General features: G+C 38.9%; 1 protein-coding gene across 5 annotated transcripts in view; it reads left to right on the top strand.

Moving 5' to 3' along the window:
- Positions 1-24714, top strand: part of GALNT1 (polypeptide N-acetylgalactosaminyltransferase 1) — a 123468-nt gene that overhangs the window by 65909 nt on the left and 32845 nt on the right. For all 5 annotated transcript variants that reach the window (XM_067016022.1, XM_067016020.1, XM_067016021.1 and 2 more), the window contains one exon: positions 19814-19980. In XM_067016022.1, the coding sequence (XP_066872123.1) occupies positions 19814-19980 (167 nt within the window). The remainder of the gene's footprint in view (positions 1-19813; positions 19981-24714) is intronic.

The raw sequence follows: 24714 nt of genomic DNA, 5'->3' as shown, positions 1-24714 counted from the left end.
AGCCACCTTGTTTTTCTGTGGCTCCCATTAATGCCAGCAGCCAGGCTTTATCCCTCTAGGCAGGAGATTGGAGGATCTTTTTCAGCAGAATTGGACTAGCCCTAGAGAAAAGCAAAACAACTGCAAACACTGACATCAGAGATTCTCCAACTTTAATAGCATAGCCTGATCACTCCAGTGGAGGATACTCATAGTCACTAAGCCTCACTTAAATATATTCAGAGCTTATATTCAGTTTTTTGGCCTTCCATTTTTAGTAATAGATGACCAAGGAATACTAGACATCACAGGAAACCCTCAAACATGTAGAGTATAATTCAAAACTTTAAGCAACTTGGAGGAAGCAAAGACTGACTATTCAGGAGGAAGAAAACTTAAAAAGAAATAATTAGTAATCCCAATGAAATAAGAAAACATATTACAACCATAAAACAAGAATAGGATACCATTCAAAAAATAGACTGAGAGAACCAAGAGCTTTTGGGAATTAAAACAAAACTCAACAGCAGGTTGGGAGGAAATCTTCCATAAAAATAGATCAAAGAGATGGACAATAGTAAAAGCATAGAAATTGAATTGACTATCAATGAGAGGACCAATATTTGATTAATAGGAGTCTCAAAGAGAACAACAAAAAAAGTGAGGAGAGGGATAGGCAGGTGGGAAGGAGAAAATTTATCCACCAGATTTTCCAGAACTGGACTGTACAGGTTTTGGATTGAAAGACCATTAAGTTTTCAGGACAATAGATGAAAACAGACTGCAACCCCAAGGCATTGTGACTTAGAACACTGGCAATCATTCCCTGAAAAAGACCTCTTATAAGTTTCTCTTGAGAAGAAAACGGATCACAATCAAAGGATTATTTATCAGAATATCTTCAAACTTCTCAGCAGCAACTCTGGAAACAAAGGAGCAAAATTCTAAAGGAAAATAACTTCCAACCTAGAATTCTGTATGCATCCAAATTAACAATAAAGTGCACAGGTTAAATAAGGACATTTGGGGAATGCAAGGTCTCAAAACATTGAACTGCCGCCACATATCTTTTCTTGGGAAGTTACTGGCTTGTGCTCCACCAAAAGAGGACTTAAATCAAGGAAAAGGTTAACGTAGAAGACGGGAGATCTGATGTGCGAGAGATAGTGGGAATCTCTGGAAGATGGTGTAAGGACAGCCACGGGTGAGAGTTTTGCAGGCAGAGAAGCAGCCAGCCCAGGTGGGAGCAGCTCAGAAAATGCTCGCCAGGAGAGACTTCAAGGAGATGTCGTTGAAGTCATACCTGATAAGGCTGAATGTCTTGGAGAGATGTAGACGATTGAATTAGTAATAAGTACATAAAAAACCATCACAAGAAAAAAATTAAACAATCATTAAATCCAGGGAAAATTTTTTAAAGTTGTTCAGAGAAGGCAAAGGTAATCATAGTTTATTATATGGCACAGCTATGAATAAGTCATAATAAGGTAACCATTGAATATTGTGCATGTAAAAATTAAACTGAGGGGATATAGAGTATTCATCCAGCAAATTGGTTAAGTGGACATCAGTCAAGAGAAGCTTCATTGTAAACTTAGATTTTCACAAACTGTGTACTTTCCTGAGTAATTTAAGAATTATTGAAGAAAGCTAGACTCCTCAGGGAAGTCTCAGTTAAATTCAGTGATGTCTGCATTAAAAAGAACCTTAACTATTATTGTTTATAGTAGAGTTGTTTTTGCGCTTTTAATAATTCCCCTAAATACATCACCACTCTCAACACGTTTTATTAAGTGTTTATTTTTAAAAATCTTTTACATGGTTCTTGAAGATACTTTTATTAATGAGTAGCTTATAAGTATATTAAATATAAACACTAGTTTTTGCACAGTGAACAACTTCATGATATAAAGATCAGTGTTTAAATGGTGTGATACGTATGCTTGTGCACCAAATTTGGGGCTTGATGAGGACTTCTCAGACTTGAAAAAGTCCTGCTTTGTGCTGGATTGCTAGTCCAGCTGCTAATACGCAGTCCTTCTGGCCAACCATTGGGTCTCTGTGGGACAGGGCTACTTCATGGCGTGGCACAAAGTCACTACTACCACTGAATAGCCATTATTTGCCTTCTTGTTCTATTTCTGTGCTTTTATCCTTTTTTAAAAAAAAAGTTTTGAAAAACTTTATTATGGAAATTTTCAAATATATACAAAAATAGAGATGATAGTCTGAACCCTAATGTATCTATCACCTTGTTTCAGCAGTTCCTAAAAGTTCTCTTTTATACCCTCTAAGATGTCCTGCAACAATCTCCTTCTCCTGGTATTTACACTTCTGTGTGGTCTCTTCCTATGTTGTGCTAGGGTTGGTCTGTATGACCAGCAGTACAAGTGATGGAGTGTCATTTTCAGGATTGGGTTATAAAATACACTATGGTTTCCAATTTGGTCTTTTATTCTCACTTGGATCATTGACTCTGAGGTAAGCCAGCTGACATGACAGGAATGGCCCTGTGGAGAAGCCCACATGGTTTGTGGATTTGGGGGATCAACCAGGTGAGTGAGATTAGAAGCAGATTCCCCAACCTCAGGCAAAGACCTACCATTTGCAAATATTACAATATTTGTCTCTGAAAGATAGGACTCATACATGGAACAAAAAAAAAAAGGAAAGGGAGAAATCATGCTACCATTTTTCATACCTAAATAAAGTCTTAACAGTGATTCCTTGATAACGTGAAATATCCAGTTAAATTTCCCTAGTTATGTCATATATTTTCCTTTTTTAAGAGTGTTTGTATTGGGATGCAAACAAGGTACACACATTGCAACTGGTAGATATCTATCTCAAGTGTCTCTTAGTCTGTAGGTTCCATCTTCTTTTTTCCCATACAGTTTATTATTTGAATATGAGGTAGAGCGTCTTGTATCTTTCCTGAGTCTGCATTTTGCTGATTGCTGGTGCCATTGATTGTTCTTCTGTTTCCTCTCTTCCCTGTAGATTGGTAGGTTAAAGGCGTTTTGTACCAATATCCTTGAAGTCAAGTAAGTTGTGACCTATTAGGCCTATTATATGTCCCATCAGTCTGTTTCCTACCATTGAAACTCCTATTAGCCAGACTTTGGACTGCTTGCATTGATTCTCTTAGTCCCTTTGATTTTTATCTTTTCTTGTCTTTCTGTTCTACTTCCAGGGAGAAATGCTAGGCTACCTTTCAGCTATTCTCTTGAATTTTTTATTTGTTAAATTTTTAATTACTATGTCGTTGCTGTTGTTTTCTGACTTAAAGATACAGGCACAAAACCCTGCAACTTAACTTTTTTATTCACAGAAATATTTGTGAGATGTTTAGTATGTAGCATTTTAATCTTTCTATTTTTTTTTTTTTTTTTTTTGTGGTACACGGGCCTCTCACTGTTGTGGCCTCTCCCCTTGCAGAGCACAGGCTCCAGACGCGCAGGCTCAGCGGCCATGGCTCACAGGCCCAGCCGCTCTGCGGCATGTGGGATCTTCCCGGACCGGGGCACAAACCCGTGTCCCCTGCATCGGCAGGCGGATTCTCAACCACTGCGCCACCAGGGAATCCCTCTTTCTAGTTTTTAAAGTAATTTTAACTTTGGTTTAAAAAATTATCAGTCCCATGAAGCAGGCTGCTAAGTGCCTCAGAGAGATTTCTGTAGCCCAGGACAACTGAATCAGGTTTGAATCCAGGACTTCTGACTTTTAATTCCCTTCTTTCTCTGCCTAATTGCTAAAGGTTATTTTTTCTCATTTTCTTAACTATTACTTTTAATGTTAGATGAAATTCTGGAAACAGATTAAAATCATGTATTTAGTAGAATTCTGTTTATTTTCACATGTTAGATAAGCTTCTCTAGATGATTTGGATAAACTTCTGGGAGTTGCTCTGCTTATAATTTTTAAGACTTATGGTTTTATAATCTTTTAGGTGTTTTCAGTAACGTTGTTATAATTCTGTAAATAGTAAGTGGTAGTTCTAAGGCTAATACGTATTTTGTTTCCGTTAAATACAATTTTGAAAACAATATTCTAACATAAATTTTACTCTTTGTATCTGTATTTATCCTCTTATAGTATGATTTCTACCTGCTTCATGAAATGTAAATTTTTGTTATACAAGTTTAGTGAGTTCCCTGATTTTTTGTTTTATCTGTTGCCTCAAAGACAGACGTGGTAATTAGTAGTTTAAAAATATGCCTTAAAATATTTATCTTGAAGTATTTTTTCTTTTGTGGTTTTTTTTTTTGGCTGCTTCGGTTGCTGTGCGCGGGCTTTCTTTAGTTGTGGCTGGCGGGGGCTACTCTTCATCATGGTGCGCAGCCTTTTCATTGCAGTGGCTTCTCTTGTTGCAGAGCATGGGCTCTAAGCATGCGGGCTCAGTAGTTGTGGCACGTGGGCTTAGTTGCTCTGCGGCATGTGGGATCTTCCCAGACCGGGGATCGAACCCATTTTGCCCTGCATTGGCAGGCGGATTCTTAACTACTGCGCCACTGGGGAAGCCAAGCCCTCTTTTGCATTTTCCATCTTTCACTAGTGATCTCTCAGAAATTTTATTCTTTGGAAAACGTAGCTTTCTCTTTCCTTATTTTAGCTATTAATTTTTTTTGAATGAAATAGTCTAAACATTCAGAAAGCTATAGGAGATAACAAAGCTTTGTATCAACCACTAACTTTATTGAATTTTAACAAGTTGCCATATTATCTTCATATTTTGTTTTTAAAATAAAACTTTACAGCTACTGTTGAAACCATTTGTGTACCCCTCCCCAGTTGTATTCCATTCCTCTCTAACCATAGGTCTGATTTTTTGCATTTATCATTACTGTGCATGTTTATCTATCTATCTATTATCTATCTACCTAAATAATATGTAGTTTCATATTTTTATAACAGATTCTAGCATAGCATATGCACATATTCTTCAGCAACTTTAAAATTGTTCAAGCATTGATTTTGAAATTTGGCCATGTCATTACATGTAGTTCTAGGTCATTCATTTTAACTGCTTTGTAGAAGTCCATTGTGGGAATATACACCATAATTTATCTATTTTGCTTTTGCTTAGATGTATATACTTTACAGTTACAGAATGTCTATAAATATCCTGTTTAAACAAGCATGTATTCTCTTGTACAGATGTAACAGTTTTCTGTGGAACAGTGCTTCCCAAATTGTAGGTCATGACCCCTTAGTCATTAATGGATCATGAGATCAATTTAGAAGACCTTAGGCCCCAGGTTTTTTTTTTTATGGTATTTCATACACAATGTGAATACATGTTAGCATTTTAATTAGTGACATAGAAGATATCAGAGTGTATCTCATGTAATAAAAGTTTTTTTTCATTAATCATTGTTTCAGAATGTATGTTTTAGGGCGATGTAAAATGTGTTTGTTACCATGTGTTATGGTCAGTTACACAGAGATGTGAAATAATTGTGTTGAGAGGAATGCACTTTTTAATTTCATTTGATGTTTTTAAAAATTGCTCCCACTGTTGTTTCACCAGTTTACATTTTCCAGCTGCAGTGGATGAGAGATTACATTGCTCTGCATTTTTACGCAGAGGATAGTAGTGGCATGAGTGAGATTTATAATAGTGGCATGGACGAGGCTGGTACAGGTGAAGAAGTTTTCAAATTCTGATTGTATGTTTAAGATGGAAGCTGTCAGAATGCTGACAGGTTGGATGTGGAGTAAAAGAAAAAAGGAAAAGTTAAGAATTTAGGCTTGATTAGCTCTCTGAATTAAAGTGATACTTGCCAAGATGGAAAGGAGAGTAGAAATATGGGAATAGAAATCAAGAATTGTTAGCACATATTTATAAAATCCTGGAGTTCAGGGGAGGGGTTGAAGCTGGAGTCATTAAGGGATAAGAGAATTTAAAGTCATGTGACTGGCTGACAGCCACTGGAGTGGATGAGGTGAAAAAGGGGTTAGGGAGCTAATGTTCCAGCCTTTGAAGATTGAGAACAGGAGGGAGATCTAGCAAGAGGCTGAGGAGAGGTGAGGTGCTGTTTCAAGGAGGAAGTGGCCAGCTGTGTTAAATGCTGCTGAGAGGTTAAGTTGAGATCTCTAAACTGACCGACGGTTTCAGTGTGTGGAGAGGCTGTTGGACCAGGATTGTTTCTGTGGAGTGATAGGCAATGAAACCGTGGTTTAAAAGAATGGGGAGACTTTCCATTTCTGTAGCGGTGGCCTTGGTGATCTGGACCAACTCTCCAGATGAGAACATCTAGAGAGTTAGAAAAATCATTCTCTTGAAAACATCCAGAGGTTAGAAAGCACAGCTTAGAAGGTAGTGAAAAATTACAGAGCCAACATCTGGGAGAAGATGGAAACCCAGAGAAATGAGCATAGAATTTGGAGGCTACTTTTTATCTAGAGGCATCTGCTGAATCCAAAAGGTATATACTGAGAAACTAAATAGTGCTTTTGAGAGGAAAGAAAAGATATTGGGAGCAAGAGGGACTTAATGAGGTGCTGGCCGTGTTCTATTTCTTCACCTGAGTCATGATTACATGAGCATTTGCTTATGATATCTCATTCGCTCTAAATTTATGTTTCTTGCACTCTGTTATGCTTCCCATAAAATCAACTTGAAAAAAGAGTGGGAGAAACAAAGTGGGAGGGAAGCAGTGGAGACAGCAAGTATAGCAGTGCTTTTGAGGTGTAATTGTTGGAAAAAGAGAAATGGGGCAGTTAGCTGAGGAGATTGTGCAATCAAGGGAGACATTTTCTTTTTCTTCTGTAATACGGCATATAGTACAATATGGTATATGCCATGTTGTATGTTGATAGAAATGATCCCATTGAGGGAAAGTTTGAGAGGGGAGAATTATAGCAAGAGCATTCAACTTGAGTAGGTGAGAAGGAATGTATGTAGTTGGCTTCAGACAGGAACACGGATAACACAGACATTGTATAATGGGGAAAAGGCACAATGTTTATGACCACAGATGTCTACAGGATGGTCAGTGTGTTGATGGGAGTATGGAAATCCTCATCTGATGGCTTTTTTTCAGTGAAATTAGAAACAAGGTTAACACCTGTGAGTGAGGAGGGTAGGAAAGGCATTGGGAACCTCAGGAGGTGTGGAACAGTTTGCAGGGGTTAACTAGGAAATGTAGTGAGAATACTGGATAGTGCTGAGAGCCTCCTTGAGGTTTGTGTTTGTAAATTAAAAATGAGACCATTCAGCATGCTCATATGTTTTCTTTAGCCATATTCAGCAGCCCTAGTGCAGATGCAGAATCAGCTGAAAGTTGGATTTAGCTATTGGGATATTGCCAAGCGAGTGAGGTAGAATAGGGAGATACAAGACAGTGATTATAATAAAGAGTCCTGGAAAACATGAAGAGGGTCACAGAAAGTAAAAGGATGGAAGGGTCTGGATTTGAGATCCCAATGAAGGAAGATAAGGATCTGAGATTATTGGAGTAACTGAGTTGGAACAAGCCAGGATGTCAGGGGGAGGGAGTGGGGATGGGAGGTGGAAGGAGCAATGGTGACCAGAGATTGGGATGTTTAAAATGGAGATTATGAGTAATGATGTGGTCTAAGGGTATAGCATGAAAGGAAGTGGATGAGATATGGTGGAGGAGAGCAGAGCAGAGCAAAGATCTGAGAGGCCAAGTATTGATAAATCGACTGCATGGAAACTAAAATGACTGTTAATGTGATGACAAGACTAGTGATGGAATTGGTAGGGAAGGTGACAGATGACTGTACCAAGGATGGGTTGGCAACTTCTGATAGCACCTTCTGTAAAGGACCTGAGGCTTCTTAGGGAAGAGGGAGAAACATAAGTCTTGAAATAGTGATGAGGAACAAGGGAGATACTTGCCCCCACTTCCAGACTCAGTGGTTCAAGGGATGTTGAAGAAAAGCTAGCCTTCTCTTGAAAGACCACTCAGGAGGCAGTATTCTTGGTGATATTTTAATTAGCGTAGAATATGAAGGGAATATTCAGAGAAGAGATTGTGAATATTTGGGAACTTTGCTAATGACAGTAACCATGAATTCCAGAGAGCACAGTGGAAAGGTTTAGAGATTATGAGCTTTAGTTAGCCAAATCGCAATTAGAATTTGGGTAATTCACGATGACCTGTGAGGATAAAGTGGGATAATGCATATAAAACTGTTAATGCCATTTCACTCCCTAAAAGGGTTAGGATACGTACAGTGGGACTTTAACTGTTGAAAAATCATAGAAATAATAATTATCAAGGGAATTCTGTTGTTCTGTATTCCTGAATTTTTAGGTATTTGTGTGGATTGATTCTCTGGTAAGTCTAGTCTTGCTGAGTTGAACACTGTCCTAAGCAAATTTATTAATGTCTTTATTTCCTGAAACACTGCTGAGTCACTCAGGCAGGCACTCAAGCTAACTCTCAGACCACATAGTGAATTTCATGCATTAGAGTTTTTTCAGTAATCCTCTCACTAGCTTATAAAATGAGTACTCATTATGGATATCTTTTAATTAGTATTGTATATAGGGACATAAATGAAACCACTCGTGTTTTCGCTCATTGTTTAAAAATTATAAAAATGGGATTTTCAATCTACTCTAGTATATAACTCACTCCCATTAATAGCATTAGCCCACTATGGAAGTGATGGTGTAGTCTGAAACACCTGCCATCTCCCCTCATCCTTTCTCAGTCTGTGCTCTCTGCCAAAACAAAGGAGTAAACTAAGAGAAAGACATGCTGTATAGAAGAGAGGAAATCCAGTGTGCAGAGAGAGAACAGAATCCCGGGTGGGGCTGGGGGGCAGGCGGCGAAGGGAGAGCCCCAGATGACAGTGGTGCAAGCATGGAGGGAGGCAGCCCAGAAAACCTCAGGAGAGATTGATTTAAGAAGATTCCACTGATATTATATTGATAGTTGGTGCTTCTGAACACCTTAAGAGACTTTTAGACAGTCTGTAGAGAGTGTGGGTTTGAATTAGTGACAAATACATAGAAAACTAAGGAAGAGTGGGGGGATAATCGATGACGAAGTGGAGGGGAATGTTGTGCAGAAAGAGGAAAATTATTCATAATATATGACTCAGCTATGAATAACATTTAAAAAAAATTATCTTTGGCTGCATTGGGTCTTTGTTGCTGCGCGTGCTTTCTCTGGTTGCAGTGAGCAGGGGCTACTCTTCGTTGCGGTGTGCGGGCTTCTCATTGCAGTGGCTTCTCTTGTTGTGGAGCACAGGCTCTAGGCGCGCGGGCTTCAGTAGTTGTGACACACAGGCTCAGTAGTTGTGGCTCGTGGGCTCTAGAGCGCAGGCTCAGTAGTTGTGGCGCATGGGCTTAGTTGCTCCGTGGCCTGTGGGATCTTCCCGGACCAGGGCTCGAACTTGTGTCCCCTGCATTGGCAGGTGGATTCTTAACCACTGCGCCACCAGGGAAGCCCTATGAATAGCATTTTACATGGCTCTAATATACATTCAGTAGTGATGTATCCAAATTTATAATATAATTTTGGGAGACTGAGAGACTAGCAAGTGTATGTGTTGGGGGAGATAGGAGTGAGATAAATCCTCATATTCTGTAGTAAGAAGTGAATACATAATATCTACAACTAGGGTAAAATCAAGTAAAAATGCAGATATAGTACTTAGAATTATGTCTGCTCTGTAAGAAGGGAGAAGTGGCAAAGAGGTGAGGGAACAGCCTTTTTTAAAATAGATCTTTATTGGAGTATAATTGCTTCACAATACTGTGTTAGTTTCTGTTGTACAGCCTTTTTAAACAGGCTTTTGACAGCTTATTTTTTAAGCGTGTCCTTTGATCAAAATAAAACCTAAATAAAGATGCTCAGCTAATTCTGATCTCTGCAGATGACATCCCACCTCCCAGAGACTCATTACTCCAATCTAGTGCTTCTCAAACTCAAACTAGCTAGGGTAGGAGAGGAGGGAGAAAGAAAAATAAGGCTGGGAATGTGGATGTGGAATTAAATCTATCTCTGACCTTTGGTCACCCCTTACTAGTTTCCCAGACCAGAAGGAGAGAGCTTATCTTGGGACTCTTTCTTTGTGCTTCTAGTATATGCTTCCAGTTGTGGAACCACCTTTGAGTGCAGCCTGACTAATGCCAGAGGGGGAGAAATGGAAAACTCACCACTGGTTAGATGGAACTTCAAATTCTAGTCTCCTTCACCAGTTGACCTGCTACCATTTACATTTCAGTGTCCCCTCAGACAGCTGCTCCATTTATTCTGTCCAGGAGTTATGGTTCCACCCACTGGGAGTAACAGAGTGGAGTGCACTTACTCCATCTTTCCTGGAGCCAGAAAATGCATCCATTTAAAGTGAATAATTCAGTGATTTTGAGTAAATTTGCAGTTACGCAAGTATCACCACTTGTAGAAAATTTCCATCACCCCAAAAAGGTCTGTGGTGTGCATTTGTAGTCACTCTCCATTCCCACTCTCAGCCGTAGGATTAAGTTATCACTAATGTACTCTGTGTATATAGATTTGCCTTATCTGGACATTTCATATAAGTGGAATCATATAATATGAAGTCTTTTGTGTCTGGGTTCTTTGATGGCGGATAATGTTTCTGAGATTCTCCTGTGTTGTAGCGTGTATCCTTTGTTCCTTTTTATTGCCCAGTGTTATTCAGCTGTATGGATAAAACACACTTATTTTTCCTGTCACCAGTTGATGAACATTTGAATTGTTCCCCTTTTCTGGCTATTATGAATAATGTTGCTAAGAACGTTTGTGTTACAGGTGTTTGTGTGGATATATAGTTTCGTTTTTCTTGGGAAAATTCCTGATTGCTGGGTCACATGATAACTTTAACTATTTAAGAAATTGCCAAACTGTTTTCCAGAGTGGCTGCACCATTTACGTTCCCACCAGCAATGTATGAGGGTTCTAGTTTCTCTACATCCTCACCAACACTTCTTTTTGACTGTCTTTTTTACTATAGCCATTCTACTAGGTATGAACTGGTGTCTCATTGTGATTTTAATTTGTGTTTCTCTAATGATTAATGATATTGGGTATCTTTTCATGTACTTATCAGCCATTCTTATATCTTTAATGAAATGTTTCTTCAAATATGTTTCCCATTTTAAATTGGATTATTTGTCTTCTTGTTACTGAGTTGTAAGTGTTCTTTATGTATTCTGGATACAAATCTTTATCAGACATAATTTCCAAATATTATCTCAGTTTGTGGCTTGTGTTTTCCATTTCCTTAATGGTAACTTTAGGCACAGAATATGCTTAATGGCACACAAAAAGTTAATTTTAATGAAGTCATATTTATCAGTTGTTTCTTTTATGGGTTATGCTTCTAATGTTATCACACTTCATGGTACAAGACTGGAATCTTCCCCCCTAAGATCAGAAATAAGGAAAGGATGTCTACTTTCCACTTCTATTTAAAATTGTACCAGTCCAAAACTTGCACCTATGTTGTGGGTACAGAAGGAGAGCCCCAGAAGCAGCCCTCTCTGGGCTGGGATACAAGAAGAGGGTCTCTTAAGGGTTAGAGGGTGGAATAAAACCCTTATTTCTCCCCTAACCCATCTCTTAAAAAAATTTTTTTTTTACCTGCCCCACAATCTCAGCCCCTAGGCTGTATTGCCAGGCAGCACAGCCATGAGCAGTGGCCAGGGAAGCAACTAAACACCTGAGGGGAATTGTCTCTGACTAGAACAACTCTGGTGTCCGGAGCATGGGTAGAATTCCCACTGCTTTTCTTTTTCTGTCTCCAACAGTGTGACCTGAAACACAGGACAGTCTTGGGAAGTATGCAGCAGAGGGAGGAAACTAAAGCTTCTGCTTTCTAGCTATGTTGGAAGACTCATAAAAGATGTCAGTTCTCCCCAATAGATGTTTGGTGAAATTCCATTCAAAATCCCAGTAAGGGATTTAAATTTTTATTTGAAAAGGCAAGGGAAATAGAATAGATAAAATAATTTTGAAAAAGATGAATAAAGTTGGAGGAAGTACAGTACCCAATTTAAAGACTTTCTATAAAGCTGCAGTAATCAAGACATTGTGGTGTTGGCAGAAAACTAGATATATAGATTAGTGGAACAGGACAGAAAACTCAGAAATAGACCCATATAAATATGGCTATATTTTAAAATTGAAGTATAGTTGATTTACAATGTGTTAGTTTCAGTTGTACAGCAAAGTGATTCACTTTTATATACTCTTATTCTTTTCCATTATGGTTTATTATAAGACACTGAATATAGTTCCCTGTGCTGTACAGTAAGAGCTTGTTATCTGTTTTATGTATAGTAGTTTGTATCTGCTAATCCCAAACTCCTAATAATACCCCTCTCCCAGCCCCTTTCCCCTTTGGTGACCATAAGTTTGTTTTCTATGTCTGTGAGTCTGTTTTTATTTTGTAAATAAGTTCATTTGTATCATATTTTAGATTCCACGTATAAGTGATACCATATGGTATTTGTCTTTCTCTTTCTGACTTACTTCACTTAGTATGATAATCTCTAGTTCCATCCATGTTGGTGCAAATGGCATTATTTCATTCTTTTTTATGGCTGAATAATATTCCATTATATACATATACATACACAAATACATATATATGTATGTATTTATGTATATACTGCATCTTCTTTATCCATTCAGCTGTCAGTGGACATTTAGGTTGCTTCCATATCTTGGCTATTGTAAATAGTGCTGCTGTGAACATTGGGGTGCATGTATCTTTCTGAATTAGAGTTTTCTCCAGATATATGCCCAGGAGTGGGATTAGGCTATTTGATTTTTGACAAAGGTAAAAAGCCATTCAATAGAGAAAAGATTTTCTCTTCAACAAATGGTGTTGGAACAGTTAGAAATTCATATGCAAAAACATGACTCTCAACCTGAATCTCATGTATTACATGAAAATTAACTTAAATTGGATCATAGATCTAAATCTAAAACCTAAAATATTATAATTTTTAGGGCCAGTATTCAGGAACTTACATTAGGCAGAGAGTATTTAGACATGACATCAAAAGCATGATTTCATCAAGGAATAAAATGATAAATTGGACTTCATCAAATTTTAAAATTTTCACTCTGTTAAAAACACTGTTAAGAGAATCAAATGACAAGCAACAGACTGGGAGGAAATATTTATAAACTGGATATCCAACAAAGGGCTTGTGTCTAGAATACACAAAGGACTCTCAAACATTCAACCCTTACTCCAATGAAGATGTTAAAAAATAAAAACAAAATTTTTAATTAAAAAAAATTCAACCCAATTAAAAAAAATTGAATGCAATAAAAAGTTGTCAAAAGATTTGACACTTCACCCAAGATGCTATATGAATAGCAAATGAGCACATGAAAAGACACCAACCATTGGGGAAATGCCAGTTAAAACCATAATTAGATACCACTCTATACCTATTTAAATGGCTAAAATAAAAAATACCGACAGCATCAAGTACTGACAAAGATGCAGAACAATTGGAACTCTCATATATTTCTGGTGGGAATGCATAAATGATACAGTCTCTCTGGAAAAGTTTGGCAGTTTAAAAGTTATACTTACACTGTTACACGTACCATGTAACCCAGCTAGCGCATTACTGAATATTTACTCTAGAGAAATGAGAACATGTTCACACGAAAAGTTTTTTTTTTTAGTGGAGTATAATTGCTTTACAATGTTGTGTTAATTTCTGCTGCATAGTGAAGTGAATCAGCCATATGCATACACACATCCCCGCCCTCTTGGACCTCCCTCCCCCCACCCCAACATCCCACCCAGCTAGACCATCACATAGCACTGAGCTCAGCTCCCTGTGCTATACAGCAGGTTCCTGCTAGCTATCTATTTTGCACATGGTAGTGTATTTATGTCAAACCTAATCTCAACACAAAAGACCCCGAACAGCCAAAGCAATCTTGAGAAAGAAAAACGGAGCTGGAAGAATCAGGCTCTCTGACTTCAGACTATACTACAAAGCTACAGTAATCAATACAGTATGGTGCTGGCACAAAAACAGAAATATAGATCAATGGAACAGGATAGAGAGCCCAGAGATAAACCCCACACACCTATGGTCACCTAATCTATGATAAAGGAGGCAAGAATATACAATGGAGAAAAGACAGCCTCTTCAATAAATGGTGCTGGGAAAACTGGACAGCTACATGTAAAAGAGTGAAATTAGAACACTCCCTAACACCATACACAAAAATAAACTCAAAATGGATTCAAGACCTAAATGTAAGACCGGACACTATAAAGTTAGAGGAAAAACACTCTTTGACATAAATCACAGCAAGATATTTTTTGACCCACCTCCTAGAGTAATGAAAATAAAAGCACACGGAAATTTGTACATGAATATTTATAGCAACCCTATTCATAATGGCCAAAAAAGCTGGAAAGAACAGGTGAATGAAGAAACAAACGAATATATCAGAATGGAGTACTATTCAGCAATAAAAAATAACAAACTTCCGGTACAACAACTTAAAAGAATCTCAGAGATATTGTCCTGGGTGAAAGAAAGATTATACACCTCATTCATGACATTTGTGAAAAGACAAAACTATAGTAATGGAGAACAGATGTTGGTTGCTGGGGGTGTTAGGTGTATGGGGAGGGTGTGAGTATAAAAGGATAGCACAAAGGGGTTCTTTGGGGAGATGGAACTGTTCTGTTTTCTGATTTTGGTGATAGTTTTATGAATCTATACACGTGCTAAAACTCATAGAACTTTTCACTACCACCCCAAAAAAAGGTCATTAAAAAAATGACACAATACCAAGTGTTGGTGAGTATGTGGAACAATTGGAACTCTAACAGACTGATGGTGAGAGTGAAAATTATTACACACTCTTTGGAAACCTGTTTCACAGTATTTACTAAAGCTGAGCTTATATATCCTTTATTGCCCAACAATACAGAAATGTATACATGTAGTCACCAAAAGACATACACATGAATATTATCACAGCACTATTCATTATAGCCCAGACTAGAAAGTAGTCTAATGTCCATCAATGGTGAATGGAAAAAGAAGTTATGATTATGTTATGATTATATATTCATATAATGGAATACTGTGCGGCAGTATAAATAAACTATTGCATACAACAATATGGATGATACATAACCACACTGTTGAATGAAAGAATTCAGACATAAAAGGATGCTCTGTATCGATAGCTCCCAAAGTGTAGTCCAGAGACTTCTGGGGTCCTTGAAGTCCTTTCAAGAAGTCTGCAAGGTCAAAACAGTTTTCATAATATTACTAAGGTATTATTTGCCCTTTCTGCTCTTAATCAACTAGTGTGCAGTGGAGTTTGTGTGGATCAGGGTCCAGGTGGGAGTCAGAAATCACACAATAATTTGAACAGAGAAAGTTTAATATAAATAATTACTAACTATAATGGAATTAACTATAAGGGAGTAAAGATAGTAGTAAAGGAAGGAAAATTATCAAGGAAGGAAAACCTTTGGAAGGGTGAGACCCCTCCATAAGGCTGAGATTCAGACCTAATTGGAGAAGTTTCAGTAGATGGTAGAGAACTTTGCTAGTTACCCCTGGCCAGACCTGGTGCACAGTGCCCTCCAGAGTGGGGACTGGTAAGGCAGGGTAACAAGCATAAAATACACTTCAGAGCGCATTTGGGCAGGAAATCAGAGCCAGAACTGCCAAACAGCAACCACCCCTCCTGGCTTTAGGCAACCAACTCTGGGAAGCCAACTGCTGGGGTACCTGGGAGACTTACTGAGAGTCTGCCTGTGGGCTGCTACTGAAACTCATGTGTTCAGGTGTCTTCCACACACTCCAGTAGCAGCCACCCTATAAGAAGAAGAAAACAAATGGAGGCATGCTAGAACCAAGAAGGGAGGTTTCTTCCTCCGGCAGTGTCCCTCCAACACCCTCGACTGTCAAAGCTTATGTATGCATCTTGCCAACTGCGAAGGAGAAATGCTTACAGGAGCCAGTTACACTATCACAGAGCAGGCAGTGAAGGATATATTTGGAGATAAGAGGCAATAAATTCTTAGTGGGTTACTATATGAAAGTGATAAATCATCTCTCTGATAGCTAACGTAATATGTGTTTGTAGATTCTTTATTTTAAAATTTTGTTTTAATTTATAATGTAAATATTAATAGCTATAACCCATAGACAGAAGAACATTGGGATCCTCAATTTTTAAATGTGTAAAGGGATTTTGAGTCAAAAAGTTTGAGAACCACTGCTCTATATTATTCCTTTTAAATAAGCATTTAAAAAAAGAGGTAACATTAATCTGTAGTGCAAGAGGTCCAGAGGAGTGGTTACCTTGGGAAGGGGCAGAAAGGAAGCCTCAGGGGTGTTGGTAATGGTCTGTTTCTTAATCTTGGTGCTGACTCCTTGATGCAGTCACTTTGTGGAAACTCACTCACCTGTATACTTATGGTTGTCAACTTGTTTGAATGTATATTATATTTCAGTAAAAAGTTAAGACTCTTCTTTTCCCTCTCTTCATAACCCACACCCTGTTGTTAAATCTGTGTGTGGTGTTTTTGCTTTGTTTTGTTTGTTTTTAAAGTAGCACAACCTTACACTGGCTAATTTTCATCCCTGAGGATGAAAGCCTCAGTTGGGACAGGGTGGAAGAAAACTGCTTCATAGTACTGCCTGTGCTTATCCTCAGCTCTGTGCTCCCTACCCCCAGAGGGATCCCTCACCTCCAGCCCCACAAGGACAGGTGGTCCCCTCCCTGGGAGAAGCTTAGCTAGAATGCTGAAAGCATCTCTGGTCTTCTCAAGTGCTTTATGGCTTTCTCAGGTAGAGGGGAGTATGTGTGTGTTTACCTGTTTGAGATCAGTTATGAAGATTTTCCCATTTTTTCTCTATATTTTCTGTTTTGCATTGAGAGAATATTTATGAATTTATATGTTCTCTGAATGATTAAATTCAATTGTTTGATTTAGGAAATTGTTTTCCTTTTTGTCACCTGTTCTTCTGGGTCCCAATAATTTGCTTTGCTTTCTGATTCTTCCATCCTGCTGCGAATGATTTCCATTTTAGTCTTCTTTATTTCCAGTGTTCCTATAGCCTTGCTTCCTTTACATACAACTTCAGAATTTAATTCTTTTGTTTTTGTTTTGCGTTACGCGGGCCTCTCACTGTTGTGGCCTCTCCCGTTGCGGAGCGCAGGCTCCGGACGCACAGGCTCAGCGGCCATGGCTCACGGGCCCAGCCGCTCCGCGGCATGTGGGATCTTCCTGGACTGGGGCACAAACCTGTGTCCCCTGCATCGGCAGGCAGATTCTTAACCACTGCGCCACCAGGGAAGCCCAGAATTTAATTCTTTAATGTATCATCCTAGTAATAAATCTGGCTTATCACTCCTCTTCTGCAGACCCTGCCATCTCAAGTTTTCCATCGTCTTCCTGTTTGCTTCCTAGCCATGCACATGGCTAGCAGTACTGTTGGTACATGGCAAATTTGCCTAATCATCTTCTGTGTCTCACTTGATTTTGTTCTTTTTGTTGTTTCAGTAAGCTAGCAGCTTTACAGTCACCATGACTGTTTTCTGTTTCCCAATTCTCCTATAATAATAAGTAGGATTAATTTGTGAAAAAGGATTATATATGACTTAATATGATTCAGTTAAATAATATTAGAAAGTCTTTTTCTGAACGCCCCTTACCCATACACAAGCTATTCCTGACTTCACAGTCCTGCTCCAGTAGTCTGTGAGTCAGATATACTACATGCACCTTCCCATGGAAACATGAGTGTCTTGGCTTGCTCACCTACAAGGTACCTGCAGCATAGTACTAATGAGATATCTATAATTTGGCCACCATTTATAACAGAGTTTTGATAAATACTGTCCAAAAGTAATACTATTTGATATAATACTATTATATCAATACTATCTGAAAATAATAATAAATAATAAAATGGTACTATTTTCAGATAGTATTATTTGGAATGCCAAGAACCTTCCCATAGTTTTCCTTCCCGTAGCCTAGGCAGCAAGTCTTTTGGACTTCACCTCTAGCCCAGACCTGGAGGGAGGTGATTGTAGAGAGGGTGGCAGGCTGTGTGGTAGCCTTCTAGTGGATCTTGGTGTGAACACAAGGTGAGCGGGGAGTGGACTGTGACGTGGACATGGGCTGTGGTCTCAGGCGTCGGTGGATAGACAGTGAGGTTACTGGCGAGAGGAGAGGGAGACGTGCCGGGAAAGGGAGTCTTGGAAACGGTGAAGGGGTGGGAGGGGTTGAAATGGGATTTAATGAAGAAGGACAATGGAAGCTGTTTGTTTCCCCTTTTCTCCTGGGAGGGAGGAGGGACCAGTGCTGATGGGGCTCCCTAGTGAACTCTCCTTCGTTTCTCCTTCTTTCAACCCCTTTATTTTTTTACCTTGCCATCTTTTTCCTCTTCTATTTTCCTTTTCTTCCAGCTGCCAATCAGCAGCCCTAGGGTGCCACATTTAGTAAGTAGGGTTATTGTCGCAGCTTCAGAAGAGGGCTTTTGTTGGTATTTTTTCTCAATTCTTCCCCCTTCTCACCTTTCTCTGCTCCCACTGACAGGTAATAATAGACAAGATTGGAGAGACCACACAAGGTTTGAGGAGTTTATGAGAGCAAGAAAAAAAGGTGGATATAGAGGCTGGAACAACTCTTAAAATTTGGGGGTCCCTAAGAAAGAGTAATACATGCACTCTTTAGGAGAGGTTTTGTCCTAAAACAGATGCCTTGATGTCTGGTTACTTAGTGCTGTTGTTGCCCTCGGTTAGTCTGTTTCTAGCGGTTTCATCTAGCTAACAACATTGAAAGAAGAGACCGGGCTTCCCTGGTGGTGCAGTGGTTGAGAATCCGCCTGCCAGTGCTGGGGATACGGGTTCGAGCCCTGGTCTGGGAGGATCCCACATGCCACAGAGCAACTGGGCCCGTGAGCCCCAACTACTGAGCCTGCGCATCTGGAGCCTGTGCTCCGCAACAAGAGAGGCCACGATAGTGACAGGCCCACGCACCGCGATGAAGAGTGGCCCCCGCTTGCCACAACTAGAGAAAGCCCTCGCACAGAAACGAAGACCTAACACAGCAAAAATAAATAAATAAATTAATAAACTCCTACCCTCAACATCTTCTTTAAAAAAAAAAGAGAGAGGCCATGTAGAATTAGTATATTGATTCTGTGTGCAGATATTTTGGGTGTGTTTGGTCTTTCTGATGGTTACATTTCTAAAGATAGTCTGTACTAAACAAGATGCATGTGGAAATCTCATTGTGGAGGGGGCAGCATCAAGACTGTGGAGCTCCCAGTCAGGCCCTGCCACTCCCTCCCTTGGTCCATCCTCTGCTTCTCATCTGTGAAATGTGGCTTCAGATACCTCATAGAACTATTAGGAAGCTTCAGTGACCAGTACATAATAGATACTCAGGAAATATTAGTTTCCTTCCTTTGTGGAAGGTAATCCTTTGCTTAGATTATTAAACTGTTAGACTGTAGTGGTTCTGACTTTTTGTTCAATGGGATTCTTGAGATACGTTCACTTTGGAATTAATATAGCCTTAGTACATTATCCATTAAAACGAATCAACAGAAAACATGTCAGGAAAGAGGTGCCTGATTTTAAGAATATAATTAACATCTTTGAAATAGTTTTAATCTAACCATATAACTTTAAGTAGGTACTATTTTATTAAACATGCAACATTAACCAAAACTTAAATAAATGAAGTACTGAGAGTTGCACCACTAGAGCCACCTGTCTTATTCTTCTATTACCCCTTCTAGTCTGAGTTACTTGATTATGCTATTGTAACAGTTTTACAAAGGCATTTGCTTTGTCTCTAGGTGTAAAACAAAGGTGTATCCAGATAATCTTCCTACAACAAGTGTGGTGATTGTTTTCCATAATGAGGCTTGGAGCACACTTCTGCGAACTGTCCATAGTGTCATTAATCGCTCACCAAGACACATGCTGGAAGAAATTGTTCTAGTAGATGATGCCAGTGAAAGAGGTAAATTTTAGATTTTAATGCCAATAATAAGCTACGCCTTTTGTCATTAATGGTTAAAAAACTAGTTGCTATCAATTTAACCTAATAATTTTATACAAATTTCTAATTTATCCTAAAAGTTATTTATGATGTTGGACTCATTTCACATATGCAAAAAATTTACACTCTTGTGAAACTTAAAATATTACTTTAATTAGCATTTAGTTTGTGTCACATCTTAATCTTGTTTTAAAAAGAAATCTATACAAATTTATGCAGAACAGTGAGAAATAAACCACGTAATTTTGTCAGGATTTTCTCTGTGGGAAGCTGCAACCCTGAGTCAGTGGAGAAAGATTGGCTCCTACTGAGAGCCATGAATAGAGAGATTTAGTTCCATGTACAGTGGGAAGCATCCCTGACAGCAAAACAGAGCCTGAGCTGGGTGAGCCTTAGTTCTCCAGATTCTTCTTAGGTTTTCCGTTTTCTCTATTCCTAAGTTCAGGAATAATCTATAGCTAGGTACATAAAGGGTGACGAAGGAATTTATGAAAAAGTGGTATATGTTTCTGATCTCATGATGAATCTCTACAGTGGCTCTTGCCCAGACATTCTTCCAAGAATCTCAGAATTTTTCACAGGCTTTTTTTTTCACAGCACAGCTGTTCAGGATCATTGGTGTCATGTGTTTCCCCCAATATTCCTGTACTCACATGAGAAAAATTTGGAGGGAACTATGGAAAATGGCTCTTCCTTCCTTCCTTAAGCAGCCTTAAACTTCATGACCCATCTTTTCAACCTTTTTTGTTATTATCTTCAACTTTCTCACCTATCTCTCATTGCATCTGCTAAAATAGTTTAGTCAAGTATTATACCTTCTCCTCCCCGTGCCCACACTAAATATATACATTTAACCGTGATGAATTTAATCATTTCCTATCTTAATTATTGGGAGTAATTTACTCATTGATAAATCTTCTTACTTTGCCAGGTTGTAGAGGTGCAAATGAAGAATAAGTTACAGCCCTGCTCTTTCAAGGGCCTTGTAGCTTACTTCCTTAATCTAATCAAGGAGATAGTTTATAATTACATAAAACATTTAATAATAATATATAACGTAATTAATGTCAAAATGAATGAGAGCTGTTATAAATTAAGAATACAACACTTAAATAATTACTGTTGACAGAAGTATAAACCCCACGTGGATAATTGTTAGCTAGGAGTTAATCCCTTTTTAAGAAAATTAGCTGAAGTTAATTTTAGCAGTGATTCATACAGACATCTATCCTGCAAGTGACTTTTACTTATATGTTGATATTTATTAAATGTTCCTCAAGAAGAGATATTTTTCCTCAGATGAAATGATTTATTTTTCCAGTCCCCCCTTTGTTTTCTCCATTATTTTTTGAGTGCCTGAGAAGGCTGTGAAATTGTAAGTTTTTGTAGGATGTGGCCTAACCAGCAAGACTTACATGTCTGCAACCTGAAGTGACAAAAGATAGTCACGTATCCCGGTTATCTTTTACCTCCCTCGTGTAGGCCCTTGTGAATCACTCCAGCCTTTGTAAACCTGTAATTGGAAACGTGTGGGCAGGTGTCTGCCTCCCTGCCCTGTTGGGCTTAGTCACTAAGCAGGACCCTGAGCGTCACCCCACAGCCCTGATTAGGGACTTGGCTCTTCTATGTCTTCCTGCCTGGAAAGTCTCAGGCATCTGGGTCACCACTTCTGATACTTGGGAACCCCTGGGCATTGTGTTTTTGTGGTTATAACTGCAGTCTTGCTATCCAGATTGAGAATTATCTAATCTAACTTTCTTGTTTAGGTGGTAACTTTGGGCCCAGAAACCAGAGCCAGCTCTCTAAGTCCGCTCTTTGCTATTCATGAGGCACAGCCATGGCACCGTCATTTCTCACCTGGCCGATGAAGTAGACTAATTAGTCTCCCCACAGACACTCTCACCCCATCCTGTCTGTTCATGCTGCGTGCAGAGGGAGCTTTTAAACGTGCAGACCTGACCGTGTCACTTCTCTGATTAAAACCTTTCCTCTAAACAAGGACCTACTGTATAGCACAGGGAACTATAGTCAGTATCCTGTAATAACCTATAATGGAAAAGAATCTGAAGAAAATATATATGTATATATAACTGAATCACGTTGCTGTACACCTGAAACATTGTAAATCAACTATACTTCAATTAAAAGAAAAAGAAGCCATCCCTCTCAGGCCTGCAGGACTTGGCCTCTGCCTGCATCTCCAGTCATACCTCAGATCATTCCCTGCCCACCCCAGCCCCTAGTTCCACTCCTATGTTTCCTCAGAATCAAGTTGCACTTAGAGAGGCTTTCCTGACCTCCTGTGACCGGGTCATGTCTCTCTGAGCACCTCTCAGAACACTATACTCCCACAGCTCTCCCCAGAGATTTACCTGTTTACTTGTCTATTTAATGACTGTCTCCCCCTACCCTGCCCCCCAGACAGGCACTGTGACTCCCTCAGGACTATGTGCTCAGCATTAGCTCCTCGGTGTCCACAGCGCCTATCACACAGTAGACAGTACAGAATATATTCAGTGAATGAAGGAAAGAAGAATCTACCAGTCAGTTGATCCTTATTTCTACTCCTTGTCTGCACAGACTTCCTAACTAGGTTGAGTAGTGTGCATAGTCTGGCCTCAGGGTATCGGATTTCACGGTGAACCTGCTGAGTTGTCAGTAGCTCCATTTATTAAGTATGAAGTAGGTGCTATAATTAGCCCTATTTTATTGATTGAGCTAAATAAGACTTCGCATAAACCTAGGGCTTAACCTCTTAACTGCTATGGAGTCATGTCTGTCATAACTTTACTGTTAAGGGGTCTGTAATGAAGATGGAGTCTGGATGAATCCCTAGTTCATGTTCGAAGTTATGCAGTTGTCATCTCAGAAGGTTGTGTTAAGATTTAGAATTGATATAATGTTCTTAATCTGAGGTGACTATTGTTTTTCTCATTTTACACAAAAGGAAACAGAGGTTCTTATTTAAGTAGGGATTAGGAGTCAGATTTATTACACTCTAAATTCTTTGCTCTTTCTACTGCTCTTTAGAGTTCTGGCTAAGATTTCTCAGATGTTGCTGGGAGCAGTGAAATTCTCCCTGACATTCACTCTCTGACAGCCTCACAACTCCCTGATGCAGAGATGCCTAGGGATCCATTTATAGACTAATAGCTGTAAAGATACTCTAATAAAATAAGATTCTCTCTTATTTTTAGATGACATAGTACCTTCTAATCATAATCACTTAACACCCCCTCCATGGCTTCATTTTTATAAAATGAGGTTTGAATAAATAGTTCCTAATCCCCCACCTAGCCCTGAGTCCATAATTCTATATCAGGTGTTAGGAAGATACCTGTTTCTTAGCCATATTGCCTGAAAGCCACAAAGACATCAAACAAAGATGCCAAGAAAATTTGTTGAATAGCAACTTTTTTCAACTACCAGACCAGAGAATCATACATTTTTCATTTTAGTTATAGACAGGAGAGAATATTATAACTTTCAAAGATACGGGATTCAGGGATTAGGTTGCTTTGATTCTTAATAAGCACTTTAAACTGTAATATTTGGGGGAAGACTTATTGGGTGACACAGTGTTTGTGACACAGCCAAATTTGACTGGTCTAAGGTACTAGAATATATCTCACACCTTATCACATGAGATTCTGTCAAACTCTGGACATAAAGCAATTTAAATTTGGATCAGGTTGGGTGAATCCACAGTCTTGAATTGTTCTCTCAGTTCCCTTCTAGGATTTCTTGCTGTGGGTGAAAAGAGGGGCTTTGAAGTCAGGCAGACCTGGTTTGAATCTTGGATCTACCTCTTAATAAGCTGTGTCATCTTGACCAGTTCATTTAATATTCTGAGCCTTAGAGTTTCATGTCTAAAATATGTTTCATGACATCTCATAGGGTTGTTATGAGGATTAAATGAAATAAAATATGTAAAGAACCTGGCATTGTACTAAATAGACATAAAATGGTAAAATGTTGTTTTTCATTGGGGTTGGCAGCACCCTCACCTTTTTTTACTCAGAATCAAGTAATGTATGTTTCTGACCCTAACATCTGGTTCATAAAAATCATGGTGATCAGATAGGAGTTCTCCACATATTTTTCAGATTCCCTTTTTAGCCCAGATATTTTAGGAAGTGTATTAGCAGACATGGAAATGATTGGTGTTCTGGTGTAGTGGGACACAGAGGCCTTTTTTTCTTTCACAGTTTTCATAGTCCTGATTATTCCATTATTGAATCAGTCAGGTCTTAACCAGTTCCAATGGACCAGAACCATTCCACTACTATTTGTCTTTCCTTCTCCGCTATGTAGGGAGCCCTTTGGATTCCCACATTTAGTATTTAAAGAGCCCCTTAATACTTAAAACCTGACCTCCGTTACTGGGGTCCCAGGACAGAGCTAGTCATAGGAGTCCTAGTAGCTCCATGTCAAGTTTTTCCTTCCCTAGAGAGACTGTCCTTGTACCTGTTGTATGGGGACAAATTGGAAAGACATTTGATCACCATCCGTCACTTCTCTGGCATAAGCACCATGAACTAACCTGATCTGAAAAGTTTCCTGTCTTTGGTTTGAGGAAGTGGAACCTTTTCTGCTTTAAAAAATCAATTATGTAAAAAAAAAAATCAATTATGTATTTTGGAGGCAGGAAATCCTTGGCTTAGGAGCATAACCTCTATCTGATCTCTCTAGGAT

The sequence above is a fragment of the Kogia breviceps genome, chromosome 15, assembly GCF_026419965.1.
Source record: "Kogia breviceps isolate mKogBre1 chromosome 15, mKogBre1 haplotype 1, whole genome shotgun sequence".
Taxonomy (NCBI): Eukaryota; Metazoa; Chordata; class Mammalia; order Artiodactyla; family Physeteridae; genus Kogia; species Kogia breviceps.
The sequence above is the reverse complement of the archived record's forward strand: the minus strand, read 5'-3'. Positions and strand labels throughout refer to the sequence as shown.